Source organism: Prionailurus viverrinus, chromosome C1 (assembly GCF_022837055.1).
Source record: "Prionailurus viverrinus isolate Anna chromosome C1, UM_Priviv_1.0, whole genome shotgun sequence".
Classification (NCBI taxonomy): domain Eukaryota; kingdom Metazoa; phylum Chordata; class Mammalia; order Carnivora; family Felidae; genus Prionailurus; species Prionailurus viverrinus.
In genome coordinates, this window is record NC_062568.1 from 113132587 (window position 1) to 113146544 (window position 13958).

Here is a 13958-nt window from a genome sequence, read left to right on the forward strand (position 1 = left end):
CTAGAATTTTTGTGGCCATGATGAATGAATTAGTCTATAGACTTTGCGTTGTTATTAACAAGCATCACTATTAGTGTTAGTTTGGCTTTTCAAATAAGTTAAGGAAGTTGGCAAGGTTGCTGTATCAACGTGGAAAAGTCACTGGAGTTTCTATTTACTAGCAATAACCAATTAGAAAATGTAATCGAAAACAAATATCATTCACAAGAAGAACAAAAACTATAAGGTGCCAAAAAGAATAATAAAAGATAAGCAAAGTCTTTATGGAGAAAATTACCACATATTATTGAGGACATTTAACAATTAAGTGGGAATATATACCATAGTCATGGATGAGAAGATTCAACTTAGGAAATGAAATATACTATAAAATCAATGCTATTCTTATCAAGATCCCAACAGAGTTTTTATGAACCTTAGAAAACCAATTCTGAAATTAATAAAGAAAAATAAAGGGATAAGATCTTTCTTTCAGGTAGCATTTAACTGTCAGCTTACATCTCTTTATTTTCACCTTGCTGTGTGTTTATATTTTAAGCATATCTCTTGTACAGAGGGACTATAAACTAGATTTAAAAAAAATCCATATCTGGATGATCTCTCTTTTAACAGGAGAGTTGAATCCTTTTATATCCTGCCTTTTCTATGATCCTTTTTTCCACCTTTCTTACTTTATTTTATGTTGAATTTATTTTGTCTTTTCATTCTCAATCAGTTAATGATGGCAACACTAATTTGAACCCTAAGTGAAATGTTGTCCTCCCCCAAAAAACAATTCTATTTTTCTTATTAGTAGACTTATATTACAAAAGAAATTTGTATTCAATGACTTATTAAAATATTTGCAAAAATTACTTTCCTCGCTTACTACATAAGTACCTACATAATGTCCACAACTTTGCCTCTAGACCCAAAAGGCCTAAAATATTAACTATCTGGCCCTTGACAGAAGTTTAAAATGTATGCACTCTATTTCTACTAGTGGTTGCTCTAGAAATTCAACTTGTATATGTAATTTAATGAAGTCTAAACTTCATAAAATATCTTTACTTTCTTCCAGAACAATACAAGGAACTATTAATATTATCTAAAATTTGCTTTCCCTCTCCCAACTTATGTTTTAAGTTTTATTTTATCTTTTCTTATTCCCACAAACTGAACATTATTATTGTCATTGTTTTAAGTAGTCAGTGTTATTTAGCTTATCATTTGTTTGTCAAACATTTCTTCCCACATTTTATATTTTAGAAGTATTTCCTTTAAAACTTCTTTTAGTGGGGGTTTGTAAAACCCTCAGTTTTTACTTACCTAAAAATTGGCTTTTTTTTTTACCCTTATTCATTAAATACGGTTTTCATTTGTAAAATTCTCAGTTTTGTTTTTTTTTATATATCTTCTTAGTACTCTCAAGATATTGTTCCACATTTTCCTGGGTTGACGTTGTAGTTGTTAATAAATTGTTGATCTAATTTGTCATTTCTTTATAAACAGTTTACCTTTTCTTTTTTAAAAAAAAAATTTTTAATGTTTATTCTTGAGAGATAGAGACAGCATGAGCAGGGGAGGGGCAGAGAGAGAGGGAGACACAGAATCCAAAGCAGGCTCCAGGCTCTGAGCCCGACACGGGGCTGGAACTCACGGACTGTGAGATCATGACCTGAGCCAAAGTGGGGCGCTTAACCAACTGAGCCACTCAGGCGCCCCAACAGTTTACCTTTTCTCTCCAGCTGCTTTGAAAATACTCAGTGGTGTGCTGGAAAATGTTTAGGAATAGCTCTCTCAGGGAAAAAAAAATAATATGTTTATCCTAAATTTTACTGATAACATAGTGCGTAGAGCACACAATGTACAAATTATAGAACATACTACTTTTTGTTGTAAATTCCACTTAGCCAGTTGATTCTCACAGAATACTTTCACAGATTTTTACTAAGCTCTTAGTCAACCTATGATTAAACTGACAAACACTCAATATGAATGTTGATTGATGTTTTCATTGATGTGAACAAGTAAAACAAAAATGAACAAAGGAATAGGTCTCACTCATTCATCAATGACATGAGCAACTTCTGTGCTGAATCCGATAATAATTTTTATTTATTTATTTATTTACTTTTTAGTATGTTCACAGCTTCAGTTTATTTCAGTGAAAGGATACACATTAAAATCAGCAAAGATTTTGAAAGTTCCAGCTACAAGCTTCCTTTGTTTTCTTCCAGTGGAATTGTGTAGACAGTGCTTATCTCTCCCAGTAACAGTGTGTGACTACATGCATGGAGTATTGACATATAAGAAGCTCACCCAAACCTTGGTGTCCAGGGCTTTGTTGGGGGTCCGTTACACAGACATGACTGAGGGACCACACGGTTGCACTGTGTCTAGCCTCTCCAGAGGTCACGCTGATAGCACATGGCTCAAAGACCCCACTACAAATTATGTTATAAATTGCACTACCTGTTGTAGTCCAAGTAAACAAAGACACTCATCAGGCAGGATGCTCTAAGGCCTTCGAGGTAACCTCCCATAAGCTGGGCAAGAGTCTAACATTTCTTTAGGCAGGGTTAATTCTTTACTGCACAGGTCAAGCCCTAATTCTTGGCCCAAGCTTTCTTAGAGCAAAATAATCATATTTGGTACAGCAATAGTATCAGTATGAATATGCCTAACACTTCGATGATCCAGTATGGAGTAGGGATAGAAGTAAAGAAGCAACTAAGCCATCCCGTAAAGTATTACATACCTTTTCACATTTCTGTAATACTTTGATTATTTGTTCCCCCTTTAATTCAGTATTATTTGTACCTTAGGATAATGTTGTATAGACTATTTGGCACAGAAATTAGCTGATAGTTAGCAAAATCCATTTCTTCCTCAGGCTAGTCATTTTTCCGTTAATATTACGTCTGAAGGAAGATTTGTCTATCTCCTAGTACATTTAATCATCAATATCAGTATTATGACTTATTTACATACAGTAATTGACTATACCAATGCCAGAGTTACACCATATTGCAGTATGGTTACGGTATAATTCAGTTACAGAAAAAAAAAAAACCCTGGAATTTCAGTGGGTTTTGGTATGCCTTCCTAACAGAATCAGTTCATGAACAGATATTATGGACAGGTGTCATTACAACTGGCCATGACTCATTTATTTACAAGTCAGTTGGGGATGAAGCTATACGCTCTGTCTCATTTTACAGACTTGTAGTGAAACTGGATTCTGTTGTGTGCTGTTATATAGCAGGGCTTGCTTTCCATCTAAAAGGACACAGGTGGTATCCAAAACAGTTACTTTCCTTGTTATTTGTACTACCAGATATCTTATTCCAATCTATTCCTGGGGCAAGGGCCATCAGCGCTCCAGTGTAAATTACAAGTACTCCAGAGAATTTCCGTATCTGGAGACCCATAAAGTTCCCATAGGCATGCCCCACCGAGCAGCTACAATGGAGGGTCATTGCCCATGAGCACTTCAGGTTTCATCTGTATTAAAATAGTAAAAAAGGTGCTGTTGGATCAGGATACAAACACTTTCCCAACATGGGGTCCGAGCATCATCCAGGATTATTGTTTTACCCTTCCCAACTCTATTAGCCTCCTAAGGCTGCCGTAATAAAATGCCACAAACAGGGAAGCTTCCAGGCAACAGAAATTTATTGTCTCACAATTCTGGAGGCTAGAAATCTGGAAGCAAGGTGGTGGCAGGGTAATTCTCTCTCTGTAGGCTCTGGGGGAGGATCCTTTCTTGACCCTTCCTGGCTCCTTGTGTTTGGCAGCAAGCCTTGGTGTTCCTCACTTGGTAGATGCATCACTTTTTAGATACTAGAAGAATATTTCCTCAGTTTATTGTACTACTAGTTACAATGTAACAACTCCAAACAGAACACTTTTAAATTTAATCTGCATTATTAACATTTTCACCATCACTTTCGTGACTTTGGATAACCAACAGTCAGTTGGTCCGTGCTTTGTAGCACTTGCTGATATGGGTAGTGTAAATACTCCCATCAGGCCATCAATATGACGTCACTGAATGCAGCACTGGAAGCATTATGCAGTCACACACCATTACATTGTACGCATATTATATCTATGATACAGATATAATTGATATAAATAACATCAAAAACATAGATAATAGGCAAATGTAACAAAACAGTTAAGGCGCTAAGTTTTTGCTTCAGATTCTATGGTTCCCTCTTTTTCGGCCATACCCTGCTCATGCTCTCTCTCTCTCAAAAATAAACATTAAAAAAAAAAAGAAGAAGAAGGTGGTAAGTTTTGAGTATTTAATGTCTTTGTTTTTAATATGTTGTTTGAATGTGCATTCGTATAATTTAATTTTAAATAATGGCTGTAGTTAACAACCAGCTCGCAAAATTCCTGAAAATTTACCGGTAAACTCTTTCCAGTCAACCTGAGGTAGATCCAGCACACGACCATTACTGCCTGCTTTTAACTCTTTGGCCTTCCTGACTGTTAGGATTTGTGTCTTTCATCAACTCTGGAAATGACTCAACCATTACCTATTTAAATACTGTACTGCTTTTCTAAAGGTCTATTCCATTTCTAAGAGGGCTTTCAAACTCATCTTATTTTTAGTGCCTATTAAAAATGTCTTATTTCTTATTTTTACTTTTGATCCTTTCTTCTCTTGAAGCAAATTAAAGACTAAGCAGATTAAAATACTTATTTTACACCCTCTATTTGATAATTCCAATACCTTCAGTCTTTGCAGATATGTTCTCATAGTTTGTTTCTTCTCCAGATTCTTGGTTTTGGCTTACTTCCTCACGTTTTGTGATTTTCATTTGTGAGCTCATATCTACCCACAGTCTTTTTAGACTACATTTTTAAGGCAATGTACATTTTGGCATGCTGTGAAGATAGACTTGTGGTTAGTTCTCAGGGAAGACTCCTCCCACCCCACCTCGCCTTTCACGCAGGGCCAAGGAAGCAAGCTAGAATTCATGGTTTTCCTATATGGGGAAAGATAAGTTTTTAGTTCACCCAACAAAGGTGTCGTTTTTAAAAATACCTGCTCTATTCATAGGTCTGACTCCCATGTTATTGCTCTAGTCCCTGTAGCCCATGAAAACTCCGGTTCTAGGCCTCCAGGGATGGGCAGATAGCCGTCGGAAACTTCTCTCCTCAGTTCTCCTGTTCCTTACTGGATTAGTGCTTTCTCATACCTCTCAATTTGCTGCCAGCCCGGCTATGCACTATGATGATTTTATATTTTACCTATTACTTTTGAAATATTTTGTGCCAGGAATGTTTCTTTGAACATCTGGTCTGCCATATTGCTGATTAACCATGTTTACGATCTAAATTGGGGATTCAGCTCATGTGGAAAAGTATAGGAAGCAGGGAGACCAGCTAAGAGGCTGTTGTAATAGTTCAGGCTAAAGATAAGAAGACCTGTGTTAAAGAAAATTGCAGCAGCAGGTGAGAGAAGCAGCTGAGTAAAGGGTAACATCTGAAGAGCTTTGGCAGGGCGTAGTACCAGGAAGTTGGGTGACAGAAGAGAAGCAAAGCTAAATGCAGGGTCTCCAGGTCAGGATATTAACTTGTTAGAGATACCACTTACAAAAAGCATTTGAAATACTCCCCCAAATGAACCTGAGTGGGATCTAATATGTTTCAAAATCCCATTAATTTTTTTAAATGTGTTCACAGGCATGGAAAGAAGAACAGGATCGATTAGCAGAAGAAGAGCGCTTAAAGGAAGAAAAAAAAGCAGAAAAGAAGAGTAAGGAAACCGGTAGAAAGAAAGGCAAGGAAAAGGTAGAGAAAGAAGACAGTAAGCTTGTGAAGAGAAAATCTTTTTTGAAGGAGAAACCTAAAGAAGACCAGCTGAAGATCCCAGAAATAACAGAGGAGCCCCCCCAGCATCCCGAACCTGGGATTGTTTATCCGGTAAAATCGATGTTGTAAGAAGCCTCTTTGGGTCCTTACTCATTGTTTTTGGGAGAAACACGGCTTCTGTGGAAACACAACTTTCCCAGTCTTCACTGACCCCACCGAAGGCCTTGGAGTTTCTTCTAGCAAAGATGATCTCAGACCCTACTCCACCCTCTAATGCCTAGGATGTTCTTTGTAGCCAGTCACCAAGATAGGAACACCCTGAGGCCAGTTTTCCATGAGTGCCCTGAAGCCAGGTTACTCAGGGCAGGAGAATGGAGATTTGACACAAAAACATTCATTTAGGTTAGTGTAAATAAGCAACTATGAAAGATCACAGTGAGCACAGAGGTTGGCTGTGTTTGTCTCCATGACAGGACCTGCTGAGTAGACAGCAGGTATGCTGTCTGCTCGTATGCTTTGGTAAAACCTCTCCCTCAAGCAGTCTTATGAGGAAAACCTAATGGGAAAGAGATGGACAGAAAAGAAGTGAAACAGCCCTTGTCCTTTCTAGCAGCTACTCTAAGCCAGTTCTCAGATGTTAGCATGCATCACCAATCACTGGGGGCTCTATTAGCAACATTTAGTAAAACATGCCTTTACCATAGGACTTCCTAAAATGTAGTGTGTCAAAAAATAAAGAATAAAGTGTCAATATTCCTCAAGATATCAGTTCACTTTAAACAGAAAATTAACAGCCAACAGAAGAGAAATCGATTTCTCCTCCCACTGCTTTTCAGTAGTACAGTCATTTGATTTGCACTAGGGTATCCGGGCGCTCCAGTGAACAGATTTTAAAATCTTGGGCCTCCTTTAATTCTGCCTGTCACTGTAAGACCACAGGAGGTGCTAAAGATAATATGGACACGAGCCTCTGGGTCCGCAGAGTGACAGGCATTCATTTAGCAGAAATTGAGCTTATGGCGACTGGAACTGGCTCACATCGATGAGCTGATTCTTGTCAATTGCAGCTCCACACTCAAAGCATGATTTTTCCCTTGTAGTTTTGTGGATACAATATGGGAGAGATACCCATCCAAATCTCCGGAACAAATTCTTACCTGTATCCTTCAGATGGAGGGCAGATTGAAGTAGAGAAGACAACATTTGAAAAAGGTACATTTTGAAGGCAGCTGGTTAATAGCTTGGAAGATAGTAAACCCTTTCAGGTGGTCTCGGGGCCTTGAACCATGAGTGTGATAGGTGAGGGTGGTGATGTGGCCACTGCAGTTTCTTATGCGCCACATTCAGGATTTCCAGACTTCACACTCTTCTGTTACAATCGCCTGCAGGGCACGGGCCAGCTAAGAGGTTAGCTGGGACGCTCTGTGAAGAAAATTCCAGTGGTGAAAGTCCTAACGTATTTCTCTATGATCGGGGAAATATTGTAACAGTAACCACAACAAGCAAAGAGTTAATTAGTAGTATTAATTACAACACGTAGTGACATCTCAGAAACCAAGCACATACTGTGAGTTTACAGCAAATTTCTGGGTTGGTGTCTGGAGCACAGAGTTTGGGGGCCTGCCGCCGAGGTCAGTTATTTGAGCTACAGAGAAGTTGCTTCTGGATTCAGAAGCCTGTGAGTGGCAGAGGAATCTGGCAGATGCGCTGCAGAGGACCTAATCTGGAAACCGCATGAAGAAAATGCATATTTCTTCCCCGGGAACCTATCAGGGACATCTTTGAAGGTTAATCTTTTCACTGCCCCCTTAAAGATCTCTCAGGTGGATTGGAGCTAGCTGGTTGTCTCGGAGAGATGTGAGGAGGTCCTGGAAGACCCTGTGTAATGTCCACAAGGTTATGCCCCCCGGGAGGGGGCAACATGGGCTCCTCCTATTCCCACACTCCACCTGATGCCAGCCTACCCTCTTCTCCCTCCTCTCCTTCTCCCCTCCCTACCTCCCTCTCTCTCAGTCCCTCTCTCTTTCCTTCTCTCTTGTCATCTAATAACAAGGCATTTAATGAGGAAATTATTGCAACCGTTAAATGCTGTTCCCTGTGTGAAATCATGGCTCAGGCAGAAGCATTATTAGATAGTAAGTAACTGCCACATCAAATAAAAGATCACACCAATAATTTTTAAAATCAAAAAGCCTGAAAGTTATTCAAATTATTTAAACAGTGCTTGGTGGTACAACTTACATCAAATGTCAGGCCATTTTATTATATAAGGTTTGTTTACTGGAAACATGGCAGGGGTTGTTATTAATATAGGTACACATATTTATATTATCATGTGTTTTAGTATTTGATATTTTGAATATCATATCCTTGGGTACAGGGTACAATTAGTAGTCATTAAAAATGGAGCTTAGAATCACATAACTGAGAAAACTACTGGACTCAAGTTGTGTGCTGTTATGTTCTATTTTCAATAACTATTCCTTGCTCTCATCGAGATTTGAATATGCATACGTTTATTAGTTTCAAGTGGGTCACAGTAAATACGGTAATTTTATCCTAATCCTATCAGTTTTGGGAGATGGTCGCCCTCCCAACATTGAAAAGAATATGCTGAATTTTAAAAAGAAGAAGAAAGCTGAGAAAGGGGACCAAAAACGAGTCAGAACACTAGAAGAGAGAATGGGCCGTTAGGAAAATGCTTATTTGTTGCTATCAACAATAATAACTGCTATAACTGATTGATGTAATTCTTTGTAAATTGTAAAACCCTTTCACATCAACTGACTCATGTGATTAATCACAAAATTGAGTGTAGGTAGCCTCAGCCAATGTATTTTCTCTTCTGTAATTTGATGAGAAAGTCTGCAAACAGGGGCGCCTGGGGGGCTCGGTTGGTTAAGTGTCCGACTTCAGCTCGGGTCATGATCTCTTGGTTCATGAGTTTGAGTCCTGCACCAGGCTCTGTGCTGACAGCTCGGAGCCCGGGGCCAGCTTCGGATTCTGTGTCTCCCTCTCTCTCTGCCCCTCCCTTGCTTGCACTCTGTGTCTCTCTCCTTCAAAATAAATTGACATTAAAAAAATTTTTATTTTAAAAAAAGAAGAAGAAGAAACTCTGCCAACATCTCCCTGATCCACCTGCCATTCGTTTCTGGGATTCCACCCTCACTCTCTTCCTTTAGGCACCTTTTTGTAAACTAGTGATATCCGTAGGTGTTTCCACTCCCTGGAGTACATTCTATGCTGCCTTATGTACATGTCTTGTCAAGCACCCTAATGGGGTATGACCAGCAAGCCCACCTTCTATCCCCTGATTTTCCCCAGGGCCAACTTTTATCAAAGCGACTGTGAAAAAGGACAAGCACACTTTTATAATTCATTTAAAAGACCCTAAGAAAATTGTGAAAAAGGAAAAAAAAGAAGAGGATAGTTCTTTGGAAGATGAGAAAGAAGAAAGAGAGGAAGAGCAAAAGCTTGACACAGGCAAGCGGCTGCCTCTTTGCGTGAGTGGAAGTTAGCCCTTGCGTGAGTAGAGGTTGGTCTTTGCCTGAGTGGAGGTTGGTCCTTGCGTGAGTGGAGGTTAGTCCTTGCGTGAGTGGAGGTTGGTCTTTGCCTGAGTGGAGGTTGGTCCTTGCGTGAGTGGAGGTTAGTCCTTGCGTGAGTGGAGGTTGGTCTTTGCCTGAGTGGAGGTTGGTCCTTGTGTGAGTGGAGGTTAGTCCTTGCATGAGTGGAGGTTAGCCTTCCGGTAGTGCGTCAGACCCACGCATCTGACAGCAACACACATGCATCACTACAACTTAGTGTAATTTTTCCAGATAGTAAGGCAAGCGCTTTGCCATTTTGCTTGTGTACATTTTCCCTGAGGTAATGTGTACATACCCTGCACACACAGCCCATGGATAGTGGGCTACTCACTTGGTTTTTACCCCATCTGGATGCCCAGCTCTTGAGTCCAGTTGTCACACAGAGTCTATATAGGTGGCTGCCTTTAAGTAGCAACATTGAGTGTGCAATGTCCATCCTTGTCTGAATCTTTTACACAACTTGTACCAAGTGCAATCTCTAGGACTTGGGCTCTCATTAATTCATTTCTCCTAAAGTTTTAGCTTTTCTCCAATATTCACTACAAATGATGGGGTTTCCTTCTGTGCTCTATCACTTAGTTTTCCCCATGGTATCACATTTTTTAGGTTACAAGGACAAGAGAGAAATCCTATATTTAGTCTTGAGCGTCTCTACCTCTGGTAGTTGGGAGCTCCAGGTAGACGTCCTGTGATTATACACCATGAAACTTTCTGATAACACTATTTAACATCTCCAGCAGCACCACCTGGGAAGACTAAATGCTTCCTGCCCAATGTGACATGGATTATACCTGCAAAAGGGAAGAGTCAATTAATCAAACGTTTTGAACTCAAGTTACTGATAAAATATATAACTAAATCTTACCAGTAGATTCAGTTATGGTCACAGTGTTCTCCAAACTCAAAAAACAATGCTTGACAAGTTTGAATGTACCCAAGAACTTAAAACATAAAATTTTTAGTTACTTTTCTTCATTTTGCCTGATATAAGAATATGTGGTTTATTATTTTTTAAAAATTATGAAATTTGAATATTTAAAGAACATAACAGTTGCCCATAATTCTGTCACCACAGCGGTAACTGCTATCATAGTGTATTTCTTACTTTATGATCAGGAACATTTTCTTACTCATTAAATATTCTTCGAAAACAAAGTTTTCTAATTATTTCATAGTGATTTATTGGTATATACATATATATCAATAATTTACTTAATCATATCTGTGTTTTGGGATGCCTGGGTGGCTCCATTAGTTGGGCAGCTGACTTCAGCTCAGGTCATTATCTCACAGTTCATGGGTTCAAGCCCCGTGTCAGGCTCTATGCTGACAGCTCAGAGCCTGGAGCCTGCTTCGGATTCTGTGTCTCCCTCTCTCTCTCTGCCCCTCCCCCACTCCTGCTCCATCTCTCTCTCTCTCTCTTAAAATTAAATAAACATTAAGAAAAATCATATCTATGTTTTTATATACACGATTTCCACTTTGCACTGATTTTGCTTATATTTCTTTTTAAATAAAATGGAAATGTCCTTGATTTGATTTTGTCTTTTAGAAGAATCAGATGCAGAGAATAAAGCTGTCAGCAAGTTTGGATCTTTTTCGGCCACCTTAGAAAATGGCATCTGCCTCTCAATAAGTTACTATGGACCAAGTGGAATGACACCAGGTAAAATAAACACAACAGCAAGGATAAGTGTCCCATGACCAACGGTACCTGTCCATCCTCAACCTGCTCACTTGTTGATAAACACGTTCTGATTTAATGCCCCTCTTTTCCTGAAAGGTGGGAATATATGTGTGAGTGTGTATATATACATGTGTATTTCCATATATGTACATGTATAATCTTTCATACATAGAAAAAAACAGTGCTTTGACATTTGAAAAAGAACTTATCATATGTAATTTTACATATAGCCACATATACATATAAAATTTTATTGATAGATAGATAAATAATTTCAGTTATCTTTGTTAACTAGCCCAGGAAAATAAGTCCATTAGTTGGTGCCAAAAAAAAGCATGATTTCTCAAGGAATCCTCTTGGTTTTCCACATAATATTTTTACGAATCCTGCGATTGTGGAATCTCAATGTACTTCAGAACTTAACAGCCTTAAAGGAGCCATTCACTGGACATCTTGAAGGATTTCTTTACCCCACTTTTAATGAACAAATTCTCCAACTGGAAGCTATTTCCTTACAAACCACAAAATAATATGTCACTTAACCAAGAACCAACTAGGAAATCTTGTGGGTTCCCACGCGTGTTACAAGGATCTAAACACACAGATTTCATTAAAAAGAAAAAACTTTACAAAATCAAAAGATAATCCCTATGCTATATAGCCTTAAAACTATGTGTAGTTTTATCTGCCTTGCTATCTAGCTCTTTTTATGAAGAGACAATATTCCATTATAATTCCGTTATAATCTTTTTCTTACCTTGTACAAAATATTGTAGTACTCTAGTGAGTCAGAGAGCCCATTAAATTTGTTAGTATTTTTGCTTTATTTGGGGTTTTATCTTTTAATTTTGTATTGGGTTTGTTTCTGAGCCAGCACTTGAAGTCATTCTGTGCCTAACAAATTATGTATTAGATTCATTATCATACACAGTCACTAAAAAATCCTATGCATTCTTATCATGATTTCAGATTAAGACATTTACACTCTACAATCAACTCTACTGCTGCTGTTTCTTAAGTGATTTCCCTATTTTTTATTTAATCCTTAAGTTATTGTGCAAGTATTCCATTTAAAACAAATGTTCCGAATTTCAAGTTATAAGTACTGCATTTGAAATTGTTTCCAGTGTGAAACAAGTGGAAAGGCATCCCAATGCTCATGGATTAGAAGAACAAATACTGTTCAAAAGTCTATACTATAGACACTATAGTGAAATAAGTCAGGCAGAGAAAGACAAATACCGTATGATTTCACTCATATGTGGAATTTGAGAAACAAAACAAACGAGCAAAGGGAAAAGAGAGAGAGAGAGAGAGAAATCAAGAGACAGACTTTTATTTTTAAGAAATAGACTCTTAGTTATAGAGAGCAATTAGGGATTAAGGAGTACACCTGTCATGATGAGCATAGGATGAAGTACGGAATTGTTGAATCGCTATATTGTACACCTGAAACCAATATAACAAAGCATGTTAACTAACGAATTAAAATCCAAACTTAAAAAAAAAGTAATGTTTTACTTTTCGTGTATTAAAAATATTGAAGGCATGAGTCTTTACAAAAAATATGAACTCCTTATGTATGCACATAATAGTAATATTTAAGAACTTTTGTCTGCTAATAACAAATTTCCAGTCCAGTTATCCCCCCCTTAATTGGGTATATACAGCTTCCCAGAGCTTATTCATCTTGCTTAACTGAAACTTTTTACCCATTGAGTAATAACTCCCCATTTCCTTCTCCCTGAGCCCCTGGCACTGCCATTTTACACTTTGATTCTATTATTTTGACTATTTTAGATAACTCATGTAAATGGAATCGTACAGTATCTGTCTTTCTGCGACTGGATTATTTCACTAAGCATAATTTCCTCAAGGCTCCATCAGTGTTGTTGCATATTGCAGAATTTCCTTCCTTTTTAAGACTGAATAGTATTCTGTGATATGTATATGGCACATTTTATTTATCCATTCGTCTGTTGATAGACATCTGGGTTGTTTCCACCTACCGATTCTTTTTGTGACTTTTAGTTCCTTGAGTGCTTTCTCTTATCTCTGGCCATTTGCTCATGCTTTGCCTCTTGCTCGGACCACTTTCTCCTGCTGCATGTACTGCCACTTAATGACAGTTAAGCTTCCTACCATCCTTCAGGTCTCAGCTTACAGATTGCTTGCTCTGAGAAAGACTTCACAGATCAAGTGGCAGTAGCATGTGAACTGGGTCTTTGGAAGTGAGTGGGAATTGCCTAAGCAAAGAATCAAAGGAAAAGGGAATGCTAATTACTAAGAACAGTGTGTACAAAATCTCAGTAACATAAAAGCACGACTTGTTTATGGAAAGGCAAACTGTGTAGTATAGTCAAAGTATAAGTTGTATAGAGGCATTTTGTGTTTGATTCCCTTCTTTTGTGTTCCCATGGACCACTGTACCTCCTCTATCATGGACGTAACACATGCCATTGTACCTGAGGGTTTTTTCATTTGTCTACCCATTACAGTGTAAATTCCCTGTAGCCTCGTTCGTCATTGGTTACCCAATTCCTAGTTCATGATAGTAGGTACTCAATAAATATTTACTGAATGAGTAAGTGGATGGGGATGAGAGAGAGGAGTTTCCAACTGCCTATAACTGGACATCATTCACTTGTTTATATACTGTACTTTCTATGGGTCAGGGATCTTGCTGGCACTGAGCCATGATGACGAATAAAAGCATAGCATATCTACTCAAAAAAACTCATTGTCTAATGGGGAGAGAAAACATAAATAGAGAAATAACTGCAGAAGTGCTAGAAATTATATATAGAGTTCCAGGGGCAGCTAGAAAATACTTCAGAGAGAAAATACAGCATCTGAGGTGGTACTTTAGAGACGAA

At 38.3% G+C, this 13958-nt stretch overlaps 1 protein-coding gene across 2 annotated transcripts in view; it reads left to right on the forward strand.

Annotated features, from left to right (window-relative positions):
* SPAG17 (sperm associated antigen 17) overlaps positions 1–13958 on the forward strand; it is a 235344-nt gene that overhangs the window by 126728 nt on the left and 94658 nt on the right. For both annotated transcript variants that reach the window (XM_047871565.1, XM_047871566.1), the window contains exons 21-24: positions 5683–5922; positions 6912–7023; positions 9136–9294; positions 10948–11061. In XM_047871565.1, coding sequence (XP_047727521.1) covers positions 5683–5922; positions 6912–7023; positions 9136–9294; positions 10948–11061 — 625 coding nt within the window. The remainder of the gene's footprint in view (positions 1–5682; positions 5923–6911; positions 7024–9135; positions 9295–10947; positions 11062–13958) is intronic.